Source organism: Dasypus novemcinctus, chromosome 17 (assembly GCF_030445035.2).
Source record: "Dasypus novemcinctus isolate mDasNov1 chromosome 17, mDasNov1.1.hap2, whole genome shotgun sequence".
Classification (NCBI taxonomy): Eukaryota; Metazoa; Chordata; class Mammalia; order Cingulata; family Dasypodidae; genus Dasypus; species Dasypus novemcinctus.
In genome coordinates, this window is record NC_080689.1 from 4,427,140 (window position 1) to 4,453,337 (window position 26,198).

The 26,198-nt window shown below is 59.5% G+C and overlaps 1 protein-coding gene across 2 annotated transcripts in view; it reads left to right on the plus strand.

Annotated features, from left to right (window-relative positions):
• CNGA3 (cyclic nucleotide gated channel subunit alpha 3) overlaps positions 1-21,230 on the plus strand; it is a 36,151-nt gene extending 14,921 nt beyond the window's left edge. For both annotated transcript variants that reach the window (XM_058278132.1, XM_058278133.1), the window contains exons 3-7: positions 4,565-4,678; positions 6,436-6,615; positions 12,067-12,174; positions 14,345-14,451; positions 17,634-21,230. In XM_058278132.1, coding sequence (XP_058134115.1) covers positions 4,565-4,678; positions 6,436-6,615; positions 12,067-12,174; positions 14,345-14,451; positions 17,634-19,072 — 1,948 coding nt within the window. In that variant the 3' untranslated portion in view covers positions 19,073-21,230. The remainder of the gene's footprint in view (positions 1-4,564; positions 4,679-6,435; positions 6,616-12,066; positions 12,175-14,344; positions 14,452-17,633) is intronic.
• The last annotated feature ends 4,968 nt before the right edge of the window (positions 21,231-26,198 follow it).

Consider the following 26,198-nt stretch of genomic DNA (forward strand, 5'->3'; position numbering starts at 1 on the left):
TTGCAAGGCTCCTCTCACGCGGTGAAAGGTGAGGGTGGGTTGATAGAGAATTCCATGAAAAGCTACAGGGGTTTCAAAGGAGAGAGAGAGCACGCGTCCTTCATGAGCTCTACCTTATGGAGGCCGGGGTGCATTACTGGACAGAAGTTTCCAGAAAACGTGCCGTGGCGTCATGCAGGAGTGTGGCTGTGTGTGCAGGGTGGGGATACCGAGGCTGGGCCTGGGCCCCCGCCCCTGCTTCCCAGAGCAGACTCGGTTTCCACGGAAGACTTATCTGAACCAAGTATCTGGGACATTCACATAGAACCCAAAAGTTTCAGGTCATTATTTTTGGGGGAAAAAAAAATAAGTGTGTGGACAAACCACAGCTCTTCGCCTTGAAATTCGAGTCCCTCTGGGAAGCTTCTGGGAGAAGTACCTGTGAACCCGTGTACTTGGAGACGCCGTGCGCCTTGTCCCTCCCGGCGCGGTCAAGCCCGGTGTCCGCGTGGCCGTCCCCCGGCTCCCTGAGGAGTGTCCGCGTGGCCCGTGCCTGCCCACGCCGCGCCCCGCGGCGCTCCCCTCACTGGAGGTCTGGTTTTCTGTTTCTCATTTAAAGCTTATAATAATCTTCCTATGGATGAGGAAGGATGAAAACTCTTCATTCAAAGGAAAACAGGACGTTTATAACCTGGAAAGTCCGCACGTAAACCCACGGGCCCTGCGCGCTTCTTTCCTGCTTAGACCGCTCAGGGGACTTGAGGGCGTCAGAGCTGCCTGCCGGCTCCGGTGAATTGCAGCCGGGAAAGAGCGACGGTGCGGCAGGGGCTGGCGGCTCGCGCCGGGGCGGGGGGTGGGGGGGTGGGGCCGAGCCCCGGGCTCGCCTCCTGGTGTCCCTACTTCAAGGCCCTCGGGGGTCCGTGTCCTGCAGAGAATCTGGGTCGCTGCCGTGCTGCTCCCAGGCCAGAGCTGTTGTCGCAGAGAGACCCCCCCCTCGGTCGGCTTCCCCAGGCCCTGAGGCCTGTCTCTGTGCCCGGGCTCCCATCGCCCGTGCCCGGGGTCCCCCTGGGGCAGGAGAACCAGGAGCGCGCGCTGCACGCCTGCGCGCCCAGGGCCCTTGGGCGTCCTCGCTGGTCCCCACACGCCCCGCCCTGGAGGCAGCAGGGCGCGAAATTCACATCCACGTCATGGCCACTCAGGGGCCCCCGTCGCCCCCCGCGGTTCAGGGAGCGTCCCCTCGCCGGCCTCGGCTCTCCTTACAGGTCAGCGCAGACGTGACGCTTCTGAGAGGACGCAGCCTTGCCTCTCGACCGCCTGGGTGCGCCGCGCGGCCGCTCTTGGGCTCCGGGTGCCGTGGCCCACCCCGCGGCTCTGCCCACCCGGACACAGCGCCCGGCCTGGGGGGAGCCTCGGGGCGGCCCTGGCCCGATGGGCGCGTGGGACGGCTCCACGCAGGCCCCCCCGAGCGGGCGAACATCTGAGCGCGGCCCCCGCAGGCTTTGGAACGCGGGGTGGGGACCCCTTCCGCCGGTGGTGCTGCCGGGGCCCTCAGGGACAGACGCCACCCCGGCTGCTGGCGCCCGGGTGCCCCGAGAAGCCCCCAAGGTGACGGGGACGCCCTCTCCTGGGATTGCCGCCCCCCCTGGGATCCCCAGCGCCAGCTGCCACCCCCTGCAGGTCCGCGCCGGGATGGGGGGCCCGGATGGGTGGAGTCACCGGGCCTCCACCTCAGTGCCTGGGGCCGGGCGCCCACCGTGTGGGGTGCAGACTCCTTTGGGGGCGGGGGGGGGGGCTGCTGCTCGGCCGCAGGGGGAGGGGTGGGCCATCCGTGGTGGCTGTAGGGGGAGGAGTCGGGGGGCTGGGAAGTGAAGAGCCACGCCCACAAAGCGCAGCCTCCAGAAGGGACGGCCCTGGCGGTGACCAGCAGGACCGGCCCCGCCACGCCCCATGCAGCCTAAGGGCCACTCGGTGCCGTCCACGGAGACCAGAGGCAGCTTCCCGGAAGCTCTGAAACGCGCCGGGACGCCCCTCAGACCCCGGCTCTGCCCCCCGGGCTGAGGCCTGGGCCCCGCGTGTCGGCCCCGCCGAGCCCGCGTCTTCCCTGGTGGGGCCTCTGCGTGGCCCCGATGGTGAAACGCACGTGGGCGACGTGGGGAAGCATCAGGAAGTGGTCACGGGGCTCGTGAATGCAAAGGAGCTGCGAGCGAGGCCTCCACGGGCCGAGAGCCCCAAACCTCGGGCGGCAGGGGCGGTGGGGGGCCCCCGCTTAGTGCCAAAAGCCAGCAGCACAGGCCCTAGTGGGGCTTTCGGGGGGGGGAGCAGCTGGCGTTGCGGGGCTTTTGGGTTTGGGCGGGTGGACGCCGGCGACGGGACCGCTCCTGAAAAACCAGGAACCAACAGAAACCTGGAGGTGAGGGCGTCCACACCCGAGCCAGGGGAGAAGGCGGGGGCGGCGGGCAGCACACACGCGACAGAGAAAGGACGGCGCCGAGGAGGCGCGGCGAGCTGCCAGCCCTCCAGCCGCTGCGGGATCCGGGGCAACCAGAGGCGGCAGGGTGTGACCGCTGTGACGACTGATCGCTGCCGGGTGGAAGAGGGCGTCGCCCAGGGCCCCAGAAGCAGGAGGCCTGGCCTGGGGAGGCTGCGGGCAGGGGCAGCGGCAGCCGACGGGCTGGAGACGCCCGGGGGGAGTGAGCTCCCCGCTGCTGGAGGTATGCCGGCCCAGCTGGCGGGCTCGCGGTGGGACGTTGCAGGAAGGAGGGGGCAGCAGCTCAGCAGCCCCAACAGCCGGTTTTCGAGATGTCGCCCAACCCCCGGCTCCAGGCCCCTCACCAGGAAAGACGGGGCCTGCTCCCCGACGTTAATTCTTTTTCTTCTTTAATATTTATTTTTTATTTCTTTCTCTCCCCCATCCCGCCCCCCAGTCGTCTGCTCTCTGTGTCCATTCGCTGTGTGTTCTTCTGTGTCTGCTTGCTTTCTTGGCAGCAGCACCGGGAATCTGTGTTTCTTTTTGTTGCGTCATCTTGCTGCGTCAGCTCTCCGTGTGGGTGGCGCCATTCCTGGGCAGGCTGCACTTTCTTTCGCGCTGGGCGGCTCTCCTTATGGGGCGCACTCCTTGCGCGTGGGGCTCCCCTACGCGGGGGACACCCCTGCGTGGCAGGGCACTCCTTGTGCGCATCAGCGCTGCTGCATGGCCAGCTCCACACGGGTCAAGGAGGCCTGGGGTTTGAATCGTGGACCTCCCATGTGGTAGGAGGGACGCTCTATCCATTGAGCCAAATCTGCGTCCCCTGACCTTAGTTCTTGCCTTCTGCTTAAGCCGAGCTCTCGCCTTGCTAAGGAGGCTGATTAGGTTGAAGTGGGTCATGCGGGAGAATTAATTCGCCTTGCCTGGGCTCCTCCTGACTCAGAGAACGAAACACGACTCCCTGGAGGCTGGCTGCTGGCTGCTTCTAAGCAGGCTGATCAAACGTCAGTCCCAGGAGACTTCAAAGGAAAAGAAAGGAAAATATCCCCAAACACATTGGTCTGGTGCTGGACAATTCAACCAAGACCGGGCTGCACCAGCGTGGCCCATGCCCAGCTCCAGTACAGCCAAACCGCACGGGGGTCACCACCGAAGCGTCTGTGCACCGCTGGGGAGAGGCTGTGTGCGGAGCCCTGGGCCGGCTCCGTACCACGGGCCGGGACCCTGCTCTTCACACTCTGGCTGCCGGGCACACACGAGAGGCCACTGCAGCTGCAGCACATGCACAGGGCAGGGGAGGGTGGCAAGGCCTCACCAAGGAGCTGGCCTGGAGCTGCCAGGTGCTGCCCAGAACTGCCCGGAGCTGCCCGGAGCTGGCCTGGAGCGGCCTGGAGCTGCCTGGAGCTGCGCGGAGCTTCCAGAGCTGCCCAGAGTTGCCCAGAGCTGGCCTGGAGCTGCCCGGATCTGCCCAGAGCTGCCCGGAGCTGCCCGGAGCTGGCCTAGAGCTGCCAAGAGCTGTCCAGAGCTGCCCAGAGCTAGCCAGAGCTGCCCGGAGCTGGCCTGGAGCTGCCCAGAGCTGAGCTGGAGCTCAGATAGAGCTGCCCAGAGCTGGCATGAAGCTGGCCTGGAGCTGCCCGGAGCTGGGCTGGAGCTGGCCTGGAGCTGCCCGGAGCTGGCCTGGAGCTGGCCTGGAGCTGCCCAGAGCTGCCAGGAGCTGCCCAGAGCTGCCCGGAGCTGGCCTTCAAGGATGGGAGTTTGGTCGGTAGAGATGTGTTTGCACCAGGATCCTCATTCTGGACTCACTCTGTGTACTGCTTGTGGCCTGAGGTGGCGCCGAGACCTCCCCCCACCCAGGCCCCCTCCTCTGATGGGGTCCATGCCTACGTTTGCTGCTGGCTCACCCCCTCTCACCTGGTCCCTGGACAGTAAGTAGCCTTTTCTAGGCTTTCTAGAAAGAAAAGGCCACTTGTGCCCCAAAAGCCAGGACTTGCACTGGCGTGGGAGCCCCTGTGATGAGGCTGCGCCCTGGCGGCTCTCCCCACTGAGCGGGCAGCTGGCCGCCTCACTCCCGGGACGGATGCGCGTGAAATCAATTTCGCTGTGTGTCTGATTTCCTAGGACCCACTCGCCCTGTGAGGCTGCGTCACCAGAACAGCAGTCAGGACTGGCCATGGAGACCCGAGGACAGGCCGGCTCCAGGAGAGCCTCCGCCACCAGCCGGGGGCCCGCCAGGTAAGCGACAGCCTCCGCGCTCACCTTGGAAAGGTGTGGACCGGGCCAGAGAGAAGGGAGCTGCGACTCAGGCAGTGGCGGTGGGGGGTCAGGGTCGTCGATGTGGGAAGAAAGGGGCAGGAGCCTCGCCGTCAGAGATGGCCCCTTGGCCAGGGGCTCTGCACTCCGGAAAGTTGAAGAACCCCTGCCTTTACCTGAAATTGCTCCCATAAAAAGTAATATCAAGGCACTTGCTCAATTCTGAAAAAATTCAGCCAAAGCCGGGGAGGGAAGGGGTGAGACCAGCCAGTGGCCGGCGCAGGGTGGGCCAGGGTGCCGAGGGCGGCCCAGCAAGGGGGAAAGCCTCGGCAGGTGGCGCAGGTGGGTGCTGACGTCACAGTGCCACCCCTTGAGAGGTGAACTGGACCTGGGTCCCACCTGGGGGGGCACTCCACCTCTTCGGCTCTCGCCTGGAAAACGTTCTGGCCGTGCCCCCCTCCGAGGTGTCAGGTGCCCACAAGGCTGGCCTCATTATTTCCACCTCCCGATCCTTTTTTCCTACGCCTGGCTTTACCTAGCCACTGTCCCTAGTACCACCGGACGTCTCTCCGTTGGCCTGTTGCCGTTCACTGTGACTTACCTAACGTTGACGGTGTCGTTACGGCTGGGCCGTAAGGGATTTCGGGGTTTTTGTTTTCCTCCTGTGCTGCCGGGGGGGCTATTTGCTCCCAGAAAGAGTCCACCTTCCAACCAGCTCAAAGGAAGAGGCCAGGGGCAGGGCCAGGCAGGCAGTGGTGCCCGCTGAAGACTCGGGCCACGCGTGGAAGTGGAGCTGCGGGGGCTCGTGGCAGGGCCTGGGCAGGGCGCGCCCCCAGCTTCTCACGGGGGTCCACGACCGGTTTACAGAGGGGCTTTCCCCGCCCGCACATCAGCAGGCACGAGGCTGACAGCCGCATCCCAGAGTCTCGGGGGACAGCCTGTCAGCGCCCCATCCCGGGTCTGGTTGGCTGAGGTGGGGGGAGGGGGCTCTGGGCGGTCTGAACAATGTCCCACCCCTTCACGTTCAGAAAAGGGGCCGCCGGCCGGGCACCTCCAGGCCAGCAGCTCTGCACGTGGCGGGCTCTCCTGCTTCGATTCCTTCCCTCCAAGCTCACAAGAGGGTGATTGGGATCAAGGTGGGTGACAATTCACAACTTAGTTCCACGTTGCTCAGAACTGATTCTAAACGGGGACACCTACAGCTGCCCAGTCAGGGGACCCCAAAGCCAAGAAACAGCTGCCCCCCTGGCAGAGACACAGAGGGTAGGGGCAGGGTGGGGACAGGCCCGTCGCAGGAAAGCGAGCCAGCACGGCTCTGAGGACCTGTGCTACCCTCTCCGAGGAGCGGAGCCCGCCCTGGCAAGGGCCTGGAGATGGGAGGGCACAGTGGCATGGGCAGAAGACAGAGCTGGTGGGAGACAAAACTGACAAGGCAGCGGATGGGGAAGGAAACCAAGCAGGTCTGGGCACCCGTTCCTTCCACTCGCTCTAAACTCAAGCATCTTTTCACCGTGATTGTTTTCTGGTCATTAGAAAGGGTTGTCCCCCAGGCACAGGGAGCTGAGTGGACACGCCTGTGGACGCCTCCTGCAGGACCCTGGCCTTGCCAGAGGCAGGTGTTACCCCGAGCCCTGAGCGAGGCCTCGCCCCTTGGCTCTGCCCCCCGGGATGCAAGGCCCATGCCCCGCTCTGCACCGGCCCTTCCTCTGCGTACTTGCCACCTGTCTGTGCCCTTCCAGGCTGTCCCGGCTCATCGTCTCGCTGCGTGCCTGGGCTGCGAGGCACCTGCGCCCGGAGGACCACGGACCCGACGCTTTTCTGGAGCGTTTCCACGGCACCGAGCTCAAGGAGGTGTCCAGTCCAGGAAGCAACGTCCAGTCGGATGGGGGCAGCCAGGAGCCGCCGGGCAGGGGGAGAAGGTAAGGAACCCCAAGGGGCGGAGCCGCCTGGGCCGCGCACGGCAGCTACACCTCGGAGAAAGTGGGGGGCGCGGCCACCCTAACACGTGCCCCCTGGAAGCCCTGCGGGAGAGGATACCCTGAGCCAGCGTCCCCAACCTCCCCAGCCGCTGACCCCTCCCCCCCGAGCTCCTGTGAGCGCCAGCCTGGAATTTGTGTCCCGAGACGTGCATCTGGAGATGCTCTCCATCGCAGGAACCCCATCCTAGATTGTGCCGAGATCCATCTCGCTCAGTCTTGGGGGAAACCTAAGGGGCACCCACAGTTTTGTGCAGGGAAACGCATTTTTCTAGGAAGAACATCCTCAGACTGATCAGCCTTTTCAGGAGAAACCGTCCCTGTCCCCAGGTCACAGGCCAGTGGGTGGGGATGCAGCGGGCGCGGGGAAAGCGGCTATTTTGGGGGAGCAGGAGGGTCTGCAGAGCCAGGTCCTCTGGGCACCTCCTGGCATGGCCCCTGCCCAGGTTGGGTGAGGGGTCCGGTGCGGGTAGAAAGTTGGCATCTGGACAGGCGCGCCCCTGCCCACGCCCCCTCCCCCTACACAGCTGTGCCCCTCCCCTCCTCTCTGGACCTCCAGAGGCCTCCCGGGGGGTGTGCGGGCCCCCCGGCCACCGTGCATGGGTTCCATTGTGTAGAGCAGCAGAGGGGACAGCCCTGCGGCCAGGGGAGTTCAGCCCAGCTGGCCGGTTCCTGGCTGGAAGCTACTTTCAGAAAAAGCGTTGGAGGATCTCTCGGCTGAGTCCCTCGGCCTGAGGCTTCTGGGAGTTAAAGGGGAGGACGGCGTGGCTGTTGCAGAACGGAAGGTGCCCGTATAATCTGCCAGAGGACATGCCTTCTGTGCAGCTAGGAGCCGGGCGGGCGTGGCTCCTTGAACGCACTCGCTTGGGGACGGGAAGCTCCCGCAGCTGCAGGAGAGGCTTGGCGGCACCTCCTGGGGCTTCGGTTTTACTCCCATGTTGGTGCGTTGGGATATACTGGGCACTGTGAAAGGTACAAAGATTTTTTTTTTTAAGATTTATTTTTTATTTATTTCTCTCCCCTCCCCCTCCCCAAGTTGTCTGCTCTCTGTGTCCACTCGCTGTGTGTTCTTCTGTGACCACTTCTATCCTATCAGCGGCACTGGGAATCTGTGTCTCTTTTTGTTGTGTCATCTTGCTGTGTCAGCTCTCCGTGTGTGTGGCTCCATTCCTGGGCAGGCTGCACTTTCTTTGGCACTGGGTGGCTCTCCTTTCAGGGCGCACTCCTTGCACATGGGGCTCCCCTACGTGGGGGACACCCCTGCGTGGCAGGGCACTCCTTGCGCGCATCAGCACTGCGCATGGGCCAGCTCCACACGGGTCAAGGAGGCCCGGGGTTTGAACCACGGACCTCCCATGTGGTAGGCGGACGCCCTAACCACTGGGCCAAGTCTGCTTCCTGGTACAGAGATTTTAAGGAAAAATAAGAGCGTACAAAGAAACGTCTCTGCTCGGAGCTGCCTGCCCGCCCTCCCTTGTGGGGCGGGTGCGTGTGAGGACACCTGGCGGCAGCCCGGGGCAGGTCTGCACAGGAGCGTGCACGTCCGGCGTCCTGGCTCCCTGGGCTGTGGGGAGGAGCTGGGGAGAGGCCCCAGTGGGGGGCCCAGGTGGACAGGGCCGCCCCAGGCCCCAGGCCCAGGCCTCCCGGGGCGTGAGAAGCCCGCGCCCCATTTGCTACATGACGGGAGGACAGGAAGGACGGCAGAGGAGGAAGAGAAGGTGGAGCAGGAGGGGCGGCCGGCACGACAGGCTCAGGTCCTCTGGGCAAGCAAAGCCTTCCTTGCCTTCACGGCTCTAACATCTCCACGACCTCCCGCGAGGGGAGAGGCCCCCCTCTGAGTGTGACAAGATGAGCAGAAGGCTGAGCCAGGACCACACCTGGGACGGACACCCAGTGCCAGGACCACACCTGGGATGGACACTTGGTGCCCAGCCCAAAGCTCGGACAGGGGAGAGGAGTGAGATGGTGCAGGCTGGCTGCTGTCAATCAGGGAGGCTTCCTGGAGGAGGGGGATTTTTATTTTGTTTTGTTTTTTAGACGAAATCCCTTTGGCAAAGCAAAGTGTATTCTGAGGGTGGATGTCCAGTCAGTTGCTCCTTTTTCCTGTGTGGGTTTGGCCTTATGGGAACGTGACAGTAGCACTTGGAGAAGCTGAACTTTCTCTCCTCCCAAGGGATTCCCTGGGGGATTTCAGATGACCGTGCACTGGGCAAGGTGAGCAGAAGTGGCCAAAAGGGCATCTGGCTGGTGCTGGGCATCGTGGAAGAGGTGGCTGGGGATGCAGGCCTGGGGTCTGCCATGCGCCAGCCTGCGGGGACCACTGTCAGGCCAGCCCCCTCCAGCTCGGCAAGGACCGGCCGTGTCCAAAGCCTGTGCTGGCAGTTGGCGACGTGCGACGGTATTTTTCCTATGGAACGCCGCGCAAAATTCAACTTTAAATGAGCAGCTAGTTTAGTGCAAAGCCAGTCCCCCTTTGCACCGGATGGCGAGTGGCAGGACCTGAAGCTTTAAGATGAACGGGTCCAGGGGACAGGACAGAGTAAACACTGAGAGAAGTCTGCCCAGGGACTGCCTCGCGCCCTGCAAATCGGAAAAGCGTCCTGCGGTTTGATTTTCGTGGGAGGGCGCCTTGGGGCACCCTTGGCGGACAAGGGTGGCCAGTTGTACCCGTCTGTGCTGGGGCAAAGGGCACATGACCCCTTCACCCGCCCAGGGCCAGGGGCGTGACAGGCCCATTTCCGTTCTGTCAGTTGAAGTGAACCGGTTCGAGTGGAATTTGAGACCAATCGGAATTCTGGATGCGGAGGATGTGCAAACAGTTAATCCCTGTTTATCCGGAGGCCGGGTTTTAGCCGAGCCCATCAGCCGCTTCCCCGCAAGCATTGAAACCGAACTCAGACCCCCGGCCGCTGGCTCCTGTCCACGCCCCTGTGGCGGCCCCCCATCCAGGAGCAACGCTGCTGCCTTATGGCAAACCTCGGGGGGAGGGGAGAGGGTCTTAGTGGGAGGAGAGGAAACATCACCAACATCGGCAAGAAACGCTCGTTTCTGACCTGCAATTAACAGAGGAATGCGCCAGGTCTTTTTCTTGTTCTTTTCCTTTTCATTCCTCGGATAGAACTTTTTTTTGTTTCCTTCCATGAAAACTTTCTTGCATATTTTTTTGCATTCAATCGAGAGACTCTGATTCCAGCAATCAAGAAAAATGAAATGATTTCACCTGCAAAACCCTAGCTGCTGTGACATGTGCTTGAGTGAAAGCCAAGCCTGACGTGGAACAGCCTTGCACTGAGGCGCCCGCCCGGGAACGCGCAGGCGCTGGGCGGCCCTCCCCCCTGGGGTACGGGCGCGGGCGGGGGGCGGCGTGGGGTGCAGCAGCCCCTCCGTTCTTCTCAGGTGGGCTCACATCTTGGGCTCACACCGTGGCCGAGAACCAAGGAACCAACAGAGCCACCTGGGCACAGAGAGACCGAAAATCATTCTTTAGGGGCGCCCAGATCCCATCCTTCCACCGCTTTTCTGGACTTTTCTCTTGGTCCCGTGGGTGCTGAGTAATTCCTCCCTCCCTGCACAAACCGTCCCCAAACACAGCCGGCGTGGCCCGTAAGCCCGCGCGCCTCCTCTGGGGACAGCGCGGGTCGCGCGCTGGAGGGTCCCACGTGCCCCGCGGCGCCCCCTGAGCTCGCCAGCAGCGCCCTCTGCGGGCCTCTGAAATTAAGGCCTCGGTGCAGAACTCCAGGGAGGGGGCAATTCCCCAACTTCCTCTCCTTAGTGACTTCATCCGTCTACTCCTGGCCGTGCTTGTGGGCCCCGGCCGAGGCCACTGCGCCCGAGCAGCAGATGTCGCCATCGGGATGTCCCCTCTGAGCGTGCGTGGATGGCCTCCCCTTTTCCTACGCACGTGCATGGAATGTACCCACCTACGACATTGTCAGTGTAGACGCTGGTTAAGGCCTCGAGCCCCATGGGTGCCGCCTTAGAGCTCTGTGACCTCGGGCGAGTTACCTGCCCTCTCTGTGCCTCCGCTTCCTGGCCTAGAGTGTCTAACTCAGCGGGTAGTTGGTGACTTCCTAGGTGCTGGTGGGAACAGTCAGAATCTTGGGATTTAGTTAAAGGAACGGCCTCTCCAGGGACCTCAGGGGGTCTTGTGGAGGTTCACGGGACGGTCACCGTGATGAAATCGAGAGCCGCTGCCCCCTGCGGGCCTCTCCTCTCCTCCCTGCAGCCCGCCCTCCCCGTGGAGGAGCCCGGGGGGCCTGCAAAGCACAGTGTCGCCCTGTGTCCCCCGTGACAAGGTGAGGAGGGAGGAAGAGGAGGGTGGGAAGGCAAGGCGCGCCCAGGAGGGGAAGCCGGACAGAAGCGGCCCCCAGAGAGGGGCTCCGCCCAGCCCGTCCCTGGCCCGAGAGGCGTCCAGATTCCGGCCTCTGAGAGCGACCCCCGGGCCTCCGCGTCGACCCCGGGGGTGCTCGGGCTGGCGGTGGGGCTCCCCAAGATCGTGGAGGCTCCTGGAGTGAGGGCAAGTCCTGCCCCAGCTCCGGAACTCAAGGGGGCTCCAGCTAACGGGGGGCCTCGCAGCCTCGGGGAGCCGTCGGGGGTCCTCACGGCCGTTGGGGTGGCCGAGCGCTTCTCTTGGGCTCGGGGCGATTCTGTGCTCACCGGCCTTGATCCAAACCCACGGGAGAGAATTGTCGGGGCGGCCGAGCCCTGCCAGACCCACGCACCTTGCAGGCCGGGTGGCACCTGGGGAGCTCCAGGGCCAGGAGCAGCTCGGCGAGGTGTTTGGGGTGGCAGGGGAGACACCCCCAGGACAGCCTGTGAAAGCAAGCCGAAAGCACCCGAGATGGCGCCTCCACTTCGTGTGGGCGCACCTACCCCGGGTGACTCACGCACAGTGGGTTTCAAGGGTGCACTGGGACCTTCGGGAGAAAACACCGCAGAGATGGGGCCGTTCCCAGTGACCGCTCCAGGGCCCCGACTGCCTGAAGAAGAGCTGTCCCAGGCACCCTGGTGGTGTCCAAGTGCACGTGCCCAGGCCCCAGCCCTGGAGGGGTTCTGGGTGGGCCTGGTAATCAGCATTTTAGGATGCCACGCCGCCTCTTTGTTCTAAGCGTCCTGAGGTCTGCGGGTGTGTCACCTGGTTGGGGGGAAGGTCGTCCCCGTGGTTTTCTAGTCGGCCTCGCTCACACTGGGCTCCTGGGAGAGGGGAACAGGGCAGGAGGGACCTCCGGAATCTTCTCCCAGCCTGCTCCTGGCATGGGGACACTCCATGCAGCGCCCGAGACTGAGGGGACCGTGCCGTGGACAGCCACCCCCGGAGCATCCACCTGACCTCGCCCCGGGGCCCCCAGGCTCGCCCCAGCCCCTCGCACACCGGCGCTGTGTCTGCGCTTTCAGGAGGAAGACGGCCGCGGCGGTGGTGGACCCATCCAGCAGCGCGTACTACCGCTGGCTCTCCGTCATCTCGCTGCCCGTCTTCTACAACTGGTGCCTGCTCGTGTGCAGGTAGGGGGGCTCTGCTGAGGAACCGAAGGGGGGCCGGGCGGGCGGGGGCAGCCAGCCCAGGGGCTGCCTCGGGGGCCCGAGGTCTGGACCACCCATGACCTCCGGACAGGAGCAGGTGCCCGCATTTCTCCATCTGTAAAACCAGGAGGCTCTGAAAGAGCCCCATCAGGCGCCCGACCCCGTGGGGCTCTCAGGCAGGTGGCAGGAGAAGGATCAGGGTGAGGGGCTCCCCCTCCAGGGAAAGGGGTGTGGTGAGGCATTTGTGAGCGTGCCACAGGGTGAGGATGCGGGGACAGGGGCGGCTCCTCAGGGACTGGGTCTGCACTCTGGGGGTCCCCGAGCCAGCCTGCAGGACGCAGGTAAGCTGCAGCTCACCTGCAGGGCAGGTGTGCGCCAGCACGGACCCCCAGGCGGCCGGCGGCTGCCGCTCCTAGAGCTCAGCCGAGGCTCGGGGACTTTTCTAAGCAGCTGCAGGACAGGCCTGCAGGGGTGGGCTGCTCCCTTCTGAGGGAAAAGGGGGTGCCAGACAGAGGTTCAGGGACAAGCTGGGGTTTGGGTTCCCCCTGAACAAGCCGCAGGAGGAATGTGCAGGGCTACTTTGTGTCTGGGTTCTTGAAAAAGCCTACAGCACCAGCGCAAGGCCAGCTCTGCTCCAGGCGCGGGCGGCGTGGGGTGGGGCAGACCCGAGCAGGTGCAGGGAGCAGGTAGGGGCGAGCCTCTGCTTTTCTAGGGGAAGGGGGCACTGGGGACTTTCTAGCCAGCTTGTGGGGGGCTGCTGAGCACACTGCAGGCGGGGGTGCAGGGCGAGCAGCTGCTCCACAGCGGAGAACTGGCCTTTGGCTCTGTCCCCGGCCCGGCGCGATGGGGGAGCCGAGGCCAGCCTGCTGCCCTCTGGACGGGGAGGGGAGGGGTGCTTGGCGCCTCGCCGGCAGCCTGAGGGCCGGGGGGCGCTTGGGGGCGTTTGGGCCCGCCTGCCACTCTCAGCCCGAGTCATGTTGGCAGAGGACAGCAGTTTGTTTGGGACCAAAGTTTCGCTGCAGCAAAGGAAGTCAGTTCTTTCCATTTGCGAGAATGGAAGTGGCTTCGGGATGACAAGTGAATTTTATGGACATGCAAAGGAAGTCAGCTCGCCTCCTATCCACTGGACGAGGTGTCCATCTTACGGGGCAGGTTTAGGGGGGGCGGGCTTGATTTTGCGTTGGATTAGCTGGGTGCGCTGCCCAGGCCAGCTGTTTTCAAAGTTCAAAAGACAAAGAGGGAGCTGGAGAGGGAGTTCACAGAGGAAGTGGAGCCTGGGCTTTGGGGCTCTCAGCGGTCCCCAGGCTTTCTGACACAATTTTTATCATGGAGAACTTGGGGCGTAGGTGAGCAAGCTGCCTGGTTGCAGGTGTAGTGCAGGGGTGAGCTACTGCTATCCTGAGGGCAAGCCGGGGGCTCAGCGCCCTCCCTAAGTGGAAGGGTGCAGGGGCTAGTGCTGAGGTCAAGGGTGAGCAGTGGCCGTCCCAGCAGGACGAGGCGGCCAGGGAGCAGCTGCATTTTGGAGAGGAGGCGGGTGGGCCGAGGGGCCGCAGGACAGGTATGCGGAGGCCGCCTCTGTGCCCCCAGGCATGTAGGGGCTTTGGGGTGCCCTCGAGCCAGCCAGGATGTGGGGGGAGTGTAGCGGTGGGCTTCGGGGAGGTCCTGAGCAAGTCGGCAGGATGGGGCTGCAGGGCGGGAGGCCCAGGCCAGCCACTCCTCTGGGGACTTACGTGCCTAAGGGGCGTCTGCCATCGAGCGGGCGCTTTGGAGTCTTGCCGAGCCCCTGCAGGACGGGGACACAGCACGGAGCCTCTGCTCTCCCGAGTTTGGCGAGTACGGTCTCCGTGAGCATAAAAATCTAGACGTCAGGAAATGCTCGCTGGCCTGGCTGGTTGTTCATGTCTCAGAAATTTTCATCGTTTTTGTTGAATTTGCCCCTTTCCCTGACTCCACGCATGGGGCTTGGGAAACTGCACGTCCTGGGGGCTCCCAGTCCTGTTCCTAAGAGTCCCATGGCCCAGGGAGGGCAGCCCCTCGGGGCCCAGTGCGTCCGCCGGGGTTCGGGGCCAGGGCCGCCCCGGGCTCAGCGGCAGCGGCGGGCACCAGCGGGCCACGTGGAGCCGCTGCAGGCGCGTCCCTCTCACCCGCCCAGGGCCTCCTTTGACGAGCTGCAGGCGGAGCACCTGGCGCTGTGGCTGCTCCTGGACTACTCGGCAGATGTCCTCTATGGCCTGGACATGCTGGTGCGCAGCCGCACAGGTGAGCGGGCCGGGCCCCGGGGACCGGCCACGGGGTCCACAGATGCAGTCAGGAAGCCCCACAGGGACAGATTCCGGGGGAGCAGGCCGGGAAGCCCCCAGCACTGCGGGCGGCTGCTCAGCCTCCAGCGCCCTCCCCCACTGGACGCTGGGGCAGGAGCGGGGCACCTGGGTTCTCTGTGGCCTCGAGCCAGTCAGGCTGTCACCTGGGCCGGAAGAAGGCGGGGCTGCGTCTCCTGGGGCCCTTCCAGCCCCGGCTTCCAGCGCTGGCAGCAGCAGGTGGGGACAACGGCGTAGGCCCCAGCCTCGCCCGCAGGCACCTTTCTCTCAACGGCGCTGGGTCACCCGTGAGCTGGCAGAGGCCCTGCTTGTCACAAGGCTGTCAAAACGAGAGTGGCACAATACAGCCCATCCAAACACCCCAGATGTCCGGGCAACCTCAGGCCGTGCCCCAGCCTTCGCGAGCACCACCCGTGTCCCCGTCGTAAGCGCTGCATGGAGAGGACACGCGAGCACGGCAGTCGCCAGGGCGCTCTGTGACCCACCCCGGGCCATGGCCAGGAAGTGACAGAGCCCGGCGGCACCAGCGTCCTCCACGCCACGGCCGGGGTCGTCGCTCCTGGGGGCCTCGTGACGCAGCTTGGGGCTTCCGGGCAGCCTGGCCTCCCCCAGGGAGGTGGACACGGGGCTCAGCAGGGGCCCGTGGGCCCGGCCGCCCCTGGTCTCAGGCGTCAGCCAGACAATCACCCTTGCCTGGACCCTGACGCCTGCCCCGTCACCCTAAGATTTAGCAGAGCTGGGGGGGGGGCACAGAAACCATGTGGCCATGGATCAGAGCCCAGGAAAACATCCGCAGAGCTGGGAGAAGACGACCCAAGGCGGGGGCCACCGGAAGTTCCATGAGCCCTGCCCTGGGCCCTCTGCAAACACGTGTGTAACAGGACATGGGAGGGAGGGGGCGGGGTCCTCGGTGAACACGTGTGTAACAGGACATGGGAGGGAGGGGGCGGGGCCCTCGGTGAACACGTGTGTAACAGGACATGGGAGGGAGGGGCGGGGCCCTCGGTGAACACGTGTGTAACAGGACATGGGAGGGAGGGGGCAGGGCCCTCGGTGAACATGTGTGTAACAGGACATGGGAGGGAGGGGGGACAGGCTGCCCCCCTAGTGACCTGGAACGTGGGTTTTGCCTCCAGCCTCAGTGCAGCCTCGGGGTGCATCACCTGGGAACCTGCTGGAAACGCCCAAACCTGGGGATCCCGCTCCACGGGGGGGGGGGCCCAGGAATCTGTTTTACCAAGGCCCTGGGGTGATCCTGATGTTCGCCCGAATTTCAAAAGCATCCGCTGTATCAGTCTCTATACCCTGGTGTGGGCTTGGGGCTAAAAAAAACAAGAAGAGGGCAGCTCAGGGCCTTCCCAGGGGATTTCACAGTTACACACCTCCTCGTTGAGGGCCCAAGCAGCCTGCCTCTCCCTGGGTGGTCCCAAGCAGCCTGCCTCTCCCTGGGTGGTCCCAAGCAGCCTGCCTCTCCCTGGGTGGTCCCAAGCAGCCTGCCTCTCCCTGGGTGGTCCCAAGCAGCCTGCCTCTCCCTGGGTGGTCCCAAGCAGCCTGCCTCTCCCTGGGTGGTCCCAAGCAGCCTGCCTCTCCCTGGGTGGTCCCAAGCAGCCTGACCCTCCATGGGTGGTCCCAAGCAGCCTGCCTCTCCCTGGGTGGTCCCAAGCAGCCTGCCTCTCCCTGGGTGGTCCCAAGCAGGCTGCCTCTCCCTGGGTGGTCCCAAGCAGGCTGCCTCTCCATGGGTGATCCCAAGCAGCCTGCCTCTCCCTGGGTGGTCCCAAGCAGCCTGCCTCTCCCTGGGTGGTCCCAAGCAGCCTGCCTCTCCCTGGGTGGTCCCAAGCAGCCTGACCCTCCATGGGTGGTCCCGGGCTTCGCATTTTTAAAAGCCCTCCCCTCTCCCCAGCGATCCTAACCGCTGTGCTCCTGAGCAGTGTGTTTAAAAGGCGGGCCCTCCCCATTGGTGAAAGCAGTTTGATAGATCATGACCTGCTAAATTAAATTTAAAATTAAATTTCTTTTAATGTTCAGTATTTTCAAACATACACAAAAAGCATTAGGATCTCCCGTGTCAACTCCTCATCCTGCTTCAACAATTGCCAACAACGTGCCACACGTTTCCTTTATCCTCTACCCCCTCTTTGGCTAAACTGTTATAAAGCAAATCCCCATTTCAACGTCCAACTTCAAATTTAAAGGACCCTTTTTTTTTTTGCATTACTTCCCTTTATGTTTTTTTTTCTTATTGTTTCTTTTTCCCCCTTTACTTTTTGTTAACATATTTTTATTAAAGCATATTATTCATACATGAACATACATAAACAAGTGTATAGGAAAAGTGAACTTACAAAAAAACCATACATAACACGATAAGGGGGTCCCATACATCACCCTGCCACCAACAGCTTGCCTTGTTGTAAAACATTTCTTACAAACTATGCAAGCGCACAGTCAAAATATTATTCCTAACTATGGTCCATAGGTTACATTTGGTGTGTTTTCCCCCAACCCACCCTATTTTTTTAATATAGTTTTATTACAGGGGTTGTGAACTTACAAAAGAATCGCGCACATGTGTAGAATTTCCATATATCACCCCTTCACCAACACTTCACACTGTGGTGGAACATTTGTTACAGATTATGAGATAATATCATCAGACTAGGACCACCAACCATGGTCCACAGCATACATTTGGCATATTTTTTCCATCTGCCCCCCATTATTAACACAGTACATTTTGGCATTGATGCAAGAATATTACAGTATTTCTGTTAGCCACAGTCCATAGGTCACACAAGTGTATTTTCCCTATGCTTCTCCACATTTCCACTACCTTGCAACGCCCCTTTACTCTTTAAAACTGTAACAACCATTCCTTGCACTGTCTCATAAGCAGTCTGTATGCAAATCGACCTACAGTGTTTAAAACTAGAGTAGATTAGAATAGCCTAGTATAGGAAATGGAGTGCATTTCCATAACGACGGTAAACGTCGGTTGTGAAGTTGCTTCTCCTATACACATACAACTACCTCTCCCGTAACCACGATGGAAAGCACCCCTCTGTGAGCCCTGGTCAGAGAAGAGGCAGCCTCTGGGCGCGCACCGACCCCCTCCTCCTCCCGCAGGCTTCCTTGAGCAAGGCTTGCTGGTCAGGGACGCCGCCCGGCTGTGGACGCACTACCGCCAGACCTGCCACTTCAAGCTGGACGTGCTGGCTCTGCTCCCCACCGACCTGGCTTACCTACAGCTGGGCCTGAACTACCCAGAGCTGAGGTTCAACCGCCTGCTCAAGCTCGCCCGGCTCTTCGAGTTCTTCGACCGCACGGAGACCAGGACCAGCTACCCCAACGTGTTCCGGATCGGAAACCTGGTCCTGTACATCCTGGTCATCATCCACTGGAACGCCTGCCTCTACTTCGCCGTGTCCAAGGCCATCGGCTTCGGGACGGACTCCTGGGTCTACCCCAACGTCTCGAGCCCCGAGCACGGGCGCCTCTCCCGGAAGTACATTTACAGCCTCTACTGGTCCACGCTGACGCTCACCACCATCGGCGAGACCCCGGCCCCCGTGAAGGACGAGGAGTACCTCTTCGTGGTCGCGGACTTCCTGGTGGGCGTCCTCATCTTCGCCTCCATCGTGGGCAACGTGGGCTCCATGATCTCCAACATGAACGCCCCGCGGGTCGAGTTCCAGGCCAGGGTGGACGCCGTCAAGCGGTACATGCGCTTCCGCAAGGTGACCGAGGACCTGGAGTCGCGGGTCATCCGCTGGTTCGACTACCTGTGGGCCCAGGGGAAGACGGTGGACGAGAAGGAGGTGCTCAGGAGCCTCCCGGACAGGCTGAGAGCCGAGATCGCCGCCCACGTGCACCTGCGCACGCTGCAGAAGGTCCGCATCTTCCAGCACTGCGAGGCGGGGCTGCTGGCGGAGCTGGTGCTGAGGCTGCGGCCGGCCGTCTTCAGCCCCGGCGACTACGTCTGCAAGCGGGGGGACGTCGGCCGCGAGATGTTCATCATCAAGGAGGGCAGGCTGGCCGTGGTGGCCGACGACGGGGTCACGCAGTTCGTGGTCCTGGGGGACGGCGGCTACTTCGGGGAGATCAGCGTCCTCGACATCAGGGGCAGCAAGGCGGGGAACCGGCGGACAGCCAACATCAGGAGCATCGGTTACTCCGACCTCGTCTGCCTCTCCAAGGATGACTTGATGGAGGCGCTGACTGAGTACCCTGACGCCAAGAAGGCCCTGGAGGAGAAGGGGCGGCAGATCCTGATGAAGGACAACCTGATGGACGAGGCCCTGGCCGCGGCCGGGCCGGACCCCGCGGCCGTGGAGGAGAAGGTGGCGCTCCTGGAGGCCTCCCTGGACGTGCTGCACACCAGGTTCGCGCGGCTCCTGGCTGAGTACGACGCGGCCCAGAGGAAGCTGAAGCAGCGCCTCGGCCGGCTGGAGAGCCGGGCGCAGGCCTGCGGGGGCGCCCCCGGGGACGCGGGGGACACGGAGCCCGGCTGCGGGGCCGGTGGGTGTGGGGATGGCCGCGCGGCGCTGGACTCGGCCACAGTTTAATCCCAGCCCTGCTCGCCTTCCGGTGGCCTCGGGAGAGAGCCTCGGTTTCCCCAGCCGGAGGACGGGTCGCCTCGTGGCTGCGCGATGACGCGCCAGGTGTGGTGAGGTTGGGCACCCACGCGTGAGGGCTTTGGCCACCGCGGCGTGTCCCCAGCCCCCGCTCGTGCGTGCACACTGGACCCCAGGAGGAGTTTTCGGCCTCTTTAACGTCCATATCGTGACATTTTCTTGTACGTGGAAGATTATTCCACCCCACTCCCTCAGCCCCCTTCTTTGCAAGATGCTGAAAGTGCAGTGAACCCGCCTTATGCTGAGGGTTTGGGGCGTCCACACCCACTGGAGCCCTGGAAACCCTGGCTTTGGGTCTGGCTGTGGCAGGCGGTTCAGGGATGGAGCGGTCACCCCCCGAGGTCCCCTCGGGTTTGTGAAGCAAAGCCAGGCTCCTGCTGTCCGCTGCTGTGCAGCCTGATCCACTTCGTAGAAAAGAGAATCCCAGGGGCAGCCGACACCTCCTCCTCCGTTTCCAAAAGGGGTTCAAAGACACCCCCTGCCTCCATCCTCAAGGAGGAGGCGATCTGGGCCACCTGTGCTGGCTCCAGGAGAACTTCCTTCCCGGGAGAAGCTTTTGGGGTGCCCCAAGGCAGGTGAAGCTTGTGGCATCAGGATCCCCTTGGACTGGCTCTTTGCAAAATGGACCTTCACCTCCTGGAGAGAGCGCCTGGCTCCCCCTGGAACTCCATCCTGAGGCAAAGCTCTCAGCGAGCTGAAAGCTGGCAGCTGGCGGACACTAGCTTGTTTTTTAACCCAGTGGAAAAAAAAATCCAGACTTATATATTGGGGTCCTATGGATGCAAATGTTATCACCATGTTCCGTCATTACTCAAATATGCATTGCAATTTACCCAAAGATGAGTAATTCACTTGGTGCAAAGAAGCCATAGAGCAAGGTATTTTCTTTCTCTTCTTTACTTCTCTTCATTTCTTCATCTTCCCCTCCTTATCAGACAAAATACCCCACTTTGCTTCATCAACTTTGCAGTCTCTGTGATCGGATGTGATCATCCACATTTACACAGTCGAGCCCTGATTCACTTAGGTATGACAACTAAAGCATGAGCATCAAAAGAAAAAATAGATAAATTGGGATTCATCAAAATAAAAACTTATGTGCATTGAAGGACATTATCAAGAAAGTGAAATGACAGCCTCCAGAATGGGAGAGAAATAGTTGCAAGCCATATATCTGGTAATGGTTTAATATCCCAGAATATATATATATATATATAAAACTCCTACAACTCAACTACAAAAAGACAACCCAATTATTTTAAAATGGGCCGAGGACTTGAACAGACATTTCTCCAAAGAAGATATACAAATAGCCTATAAGACATGAAAAGATGTTCAACATCATTAGTCATTAGGGAAATGCAACTCAAAATCACAATGAGATACCACTTCATACACATACCATTATTATTTTTATAAATGGAAAATAAGTGTTGGTGGTGATATTGAGAAATTGGAACCCTTGTGCTTGGGTGGTAAGAACGTAAAATGTTGCAGCTGCTGTGGAAAGCAATTTGATGGATCCTCAAAAAGCTAACTACAGAATTCCTGTATGACCTGGCAATTCCACTCCTAGATACATGCCCAAAATAGTTGAAAATAGGGACTCAGATAGACATTTGCATGCCACCGTTCATCGCGGCATTATTCACAAAAGCCAAAAGGTGGAAACAACCTGGTGTCCATCAGCAGATGAATGAATAAACAAAATGTGGTACATCCACACAGTGGAATAAAAAGGAATGAAATTCTGTTTTATATGCCTTGAGAAAGATGAAAACATTATGCTAAGTGAAATAAGGCAGACAGAAGTGACAAAGATTGTATGAATCCGCTTACATGAGATACCTAGAATAAGCAAATTCATAGACACAGAAAATAGGTTACCAGGGCCAGGAGGGGAGGAGAAGCGGGAGTCGTTGCTTCAAGGTGCAGAGTTTTTGCTAAGAGTGGTAAAAGAGTTGGTGATGGCTGTGATGGTAGCCCAGCATTTGTAATCCATGCCACTAACCTGTACACTTTAAAATGGTTAACATGGCTAATTATATGTTTTATGTCACCACAATAAATCATATCGATGTCTATCTGAGACCTGTCCACATGCTCATCCTTTGCAAGTCTCAGCCTCCGTCTTCTCCCACCAGGGCTGCTCCTGGAACCTGCCTGGGCTCAGGGCTCCGTGTTTGTTCCCCTAAGAGGCCACACTCCACAGAAAGATCCTTGACCAGTCACTCCTGCTGCCCCCTGTCCCGGGCATCCCGCCCCAGTTCCACTATGCTCAGGTCCATTTTGTCATCTGCCTGGAGCATGAAATCCTGTCTGCCTCTGATCCAGTCTCCTCATGTTTCCTTCCAGCCTCGTCCCTTGGGGACACCCTCGCCCCCTTTTCCTTCCTCAGGCAGCTGCGCTCTGTACGACCCCAGGGCCTCGCGCCAGCTGCTGACCGGCAGGAACTGGCTTTCTTCAGGTGCTCCCCGGGCTTGTGTGGCTCGTCCTCAGGTGAGCCTGCCCTGACAGCCCATCCCAGCAGCCCCAAGGGCTCGCCAGAGCCTCGTCCACCTTCACGTTTGTCCATAAGAAAATGTCCTGATGATTGACCAACTTGACCTGCGTCCCACCGGGAGGCCAGGGCCTTGGCGTCTTGTTTCCTGTTCTACCTCCAGTGCTGGAGCACAGCCTCCTGTCGTGAGTGAATCCATCTTGCTTCAGTTTCACAACAACGGCGAATGCTGTCAGAGAGCTGCCGAGAACAACGTAGGGCCAAAACGTAACGCAGGGTTTATAACTCATAGTCCTGGCATGATGCAGCCCCCACAAAACACGCAGCCGCCTTGGAGATCACTTGTTTCAATTTCTCACGTCCTCTATAAAATTAGGTGCCTTCAGGATAAAGATTGGTTCCTGTGTATTCGCAAATACCGTGGCAGGAAATTTTGGTGAGACGATGTGAACCTACTTCGCCTCTCTGAGAACAATTCACTCTGAGACTGGTGGAAGGCAGCGGCTTTCACAGAACACCCAACATTTAGAGGCCTGCTCGCCCTGCCTGCCTGCACCCAGGCTCGGTGGACCTTCAGGGGCCTCTATCCTTGATCGTGTGTTAGGAGCTGGCGATGACAGGCAGGCCTCTGGTGGAAGAGCGAGAGGAGGTGGCGTTTTCCGGGGCAGGCGGCAGCTGGTTGTGCCAGCATCAGCAGGGCTCACGTTCCCAGCCTTTGGTGGTGGCATTTTTCATCGCTGGCCTGTTTCCTCGGCATAAGTGTGGCCCTGGCTCAGGCTGCTTAACCTCTTATTTTCCTGCTGCACTCTCCAGCCTTTTGGGAGTTTTTTAGTGATCTCAGTGTTAGATTGATAAATTCATTTTCTGCTTCTATTGGCCAGAGGGGCTCGTAGGCACCGGGAACTTAGGAAAATGGAGATCTCCAGTCCTGGCTTGATTAGTGTTGAAAACTGGAAAATCAGCTGGTGCAGAGGTGTCCCACACCGTGTTTAACCAGTGAATCCAGTCTTCACGTGGAATGAGCACCCAGGAGAAGGATCTGGAGGAGCCAATGAGGCCCTCTGGGGGTCAGGTGGAAGCTTTCCTTTGTTACAATTGTGGAAATTTATATGCAAAGTCCTTAATTATCAGCATAGGCTTATATTGAAATCCAGAAAATCCAGAGCCCTCAAACTACAGATTTCCACTGAGCCTTTGCTGCCAGCTAAAGCCTTTGCTGCCAGCTAAATCCTTAAACAAACAACCAAAGAAACCAGACCCTTTCTTTGAGCTAATGCTTTAAGATGATTAGAAAATCTCAATTTGCCATCACCAGGAAGGTCAAAGAAGTGAAGACATGTCTATTCCAAAACAGAGGGAAGGCACATTTACCTGGCGCAAAGAGTTGCCTATGCCAGGCTCTAATTATACCTCTCACTGGGGATTTGGGCAGATCAACTATGGAATGACACTCCAGGTGGACCATCGGCACCAAAACATACTCTTGTAAGAGGGGGTGAGGAGGTGTAGATAGTATTTCCAAGGAAATGCTTTCCTGCGGAGCTGCGGAGGCTGTGTCTTCCTGGTTCTTTGCCTGCTCGACCAACAGGGTCAGTAAAATGGCAGGCAAGTGTGACTGCCAGAGGCTAGAGAATTAGAGTCTGGCACAGAAGACCTAGGCAGAACTCAACAGGAACCCTCGGTTTTCACAGAAGCAAGGCTAGGCACCAAAATGCACCCAGGAAGAGTGAATTCCTAGAAAGCTCCGAGAAAATCCTTGCCTCTGGGTCATGCCTGCCCAGCACAGCCACACCCTTCTAGAGGAGTCAGAGCTGGGCCATCTATAACCTACACAGGTTCAACCTGCAAGACTTGATCCGAAGGGTCTTAGGAAAAGGAGGTGGTCCCCTGATAAGATGCTGCCACACAGGGCAGGAAGGTGAAAACCTGACAAGGGTGCCACCACACTGGTCAGGCTGGTCTGCTTTCCCAAGGACCACATCTGATCCCTGTCTCCAGGTCACCCTCCCCATCATAGCCGAAGGCCTGGCTGCTCCCGTGCCAAGCACAGCAAGCACACCTGAGCCTCAGCCTACGCACTCTTTCTCCATCACGTGCCCCCATTTGGCCCGTGTCACTCTGGCCAATGTCACATTAAGCCAGGTTCTGTACAGTGGGACATATTTGAGACTTTCAGCTACTTGCTTTTGAGGACATCATCTTGGGGATTGAGGTTTAAGGTGCAAATCCAGGTCCAAGGCACAAGTGTAGGTCCTAGGTCCAAGTCCAAGGTCCAGGTCCAAATTCCAGCTGAAGGTCATGTCCAAGGAACTAGATAAAAGCAAGTAGAAGTTCCAGGTCCAACATCAAGGTACAGATCCAAGGTCAAAGCCCAATGCCTGCGGGGAGCTGATGTAGCTCAGTGCATGAGCACCTGCTCCCCATTTTCAAGGTCCTGGGTCCAATCCCCAATGCCTCCTAAAAAGAAAAAAGAAAAAAAACCCAATGTCTGTGGCTAAGTTTAGGTCTCTGTCCAAATCCAAAGTTGAGGCCCAAGGTCCACATCTGGATGTTGGACAATGTCCAGGTCCAAGGTCCAGGTCCATGGCCCATGTCCAAAGTATGTGTCCAGATCAGGGTCCATACCCAATGCCTATCTCCATGACCACATCTAGGTCCAGGTCCAAGGTAAGTTTGTCTGGCCTGAATTTGTCCAATTCCTTACACATAGCATTAGAGCTGGAACTGGACCTTGGGCCTGTACCTTGGACTCTGGGCCTGCATTTTAGACCTGGACCTTGATAGTGGAAGAGGCCCTTGGACCTTGCTCCTAAACTTTGGATCTAAACCTTGTGCCTGGACCTTAAACCAAGACCTGGAACTTATGTCTAGTTTGCAGATTGGGACCTTGGGTAGTCTTCCCTAGATCTTGACCTGGGCCTCAGACATGGACTTGGACTTTGAAACTGGACATCAGACCACAGCTACATACCTGGATTTGTCCAGGACTTGGGACCTAACCTAGACCTAGTGTTTGGTCATGACCCTGGAACTTGACCCTGGACCTCTAACCTTTGACTTGGTCAGACCTCTACATGGACATGGCCTTGGATCTGGAACTTGCACATGGATCTCACCTGGAACTTGGACTTGACATTTCATCTGGAACTTGGACCTGGACCAGGACCTCATCTCGAAACGATACCTTGAACCTGAACCTCTAACCTCGAATATGAACCTAGACCTGATCTTGGTCATAAATGTTGGCTCTGGACCTTGGATGTAGTTATGGACATTGGACATGACCTTGGAAATGTATTTGCTACATTCCTAGGAAATGACATTCACTGGGATTGGGACCTTATACCTCAGACTTTATTCAGAACTTGACTGTGACCTTGGACGTTGAGTCTCCACCATGAAAGTCTGTCTTTGACCTGGACTTGTCCAACATGTGGGACCTGACCCTAGTCTTCAACCTTGGCTGCCAGCACAGCGCCTGGACCTTAGATCTTGAGTTTGGACTTGGATCTTGAACTTAGACCTGGACCTGATCCTGACTGTTTAGCCAGAATCTTGGCCCTGGATTTGACCTGGAGCTTAATTAAACCTGACTTGGTCTTTGGGCATTAATTGGACCTAAACTTTGGAACTCGGACTTTTGTATTGGAGTTTGGGTATGGGTCTGAGTGTGACTTGGATCTCAGAAATAGTCATGGACCTTGACTTTGGCCTTCGGACCAGCCCAGTCTTTGGCCTTGGATGTTGACCTTGTCTTTGGACTTGAACAGCTTTGCAAGGGGGAGCAGGAAAGAGGGGTGGAAATCGTGGTCCTTCCCATTGACAGCTCTGCATTCTGGCAAGGAAGCACAATCTTTTAATGCACAGCTAGTTTTCTGTGCAAGCTAAAATTAGCTGGGGGGAAAAATAGCCATGTGTAGTCCCTCAACTTCTTTTTTGTGCTCATTCTTACTCTTGAATTTGATTAATATTTCATTTACATATAGTAGAGCCAGTCATACTTTCTGCTGACTTAACATGCCAGGGAAACAGTCATTCCTTATATGAGGGCTGGGTAAGGGGAATATCGATTGTAGTTAAAAATTACCCTAAAGAGCCTCTTAAATGGCCCTCCGTGTGCAGCCTAGAGCTGTCTCTTGCTTCCAGCATAGCCAGGACAGAGCAGAGTGATCACTCTTTGGCTGGGATCCAGAGGAACATCTGGCTTGCTTCCAGGGACCGTCCTCGGGGTGGGCACCGATGGCCGTTCTAGGCCCGCACGGCCCACGAGAGCCCATCTGGGGAGGCGCCACGCACACGGCCGTGGAGGGAGTTTCGTGTGTTACCACCGTCGTCCAGAAGATGGCAGCAGAGGGCCTCCCGGCCCGGCAGCGGGGACGGGGCCTGCCTGCGCGGAGACTTGCGGGCGGCCGGCCTTGCGGGGGAGCCGGCCTTGCGGGGGAACCGGCCTTGCGGGGAGGCGGCCTTGCGGGGAGCCGGCCCGGCGCCGAGCTCTGTCGTACACGGTAAACGTTGCCGACTTGGCCGGAGGAGAACGCAGCTTTTCAAAATTAAAAT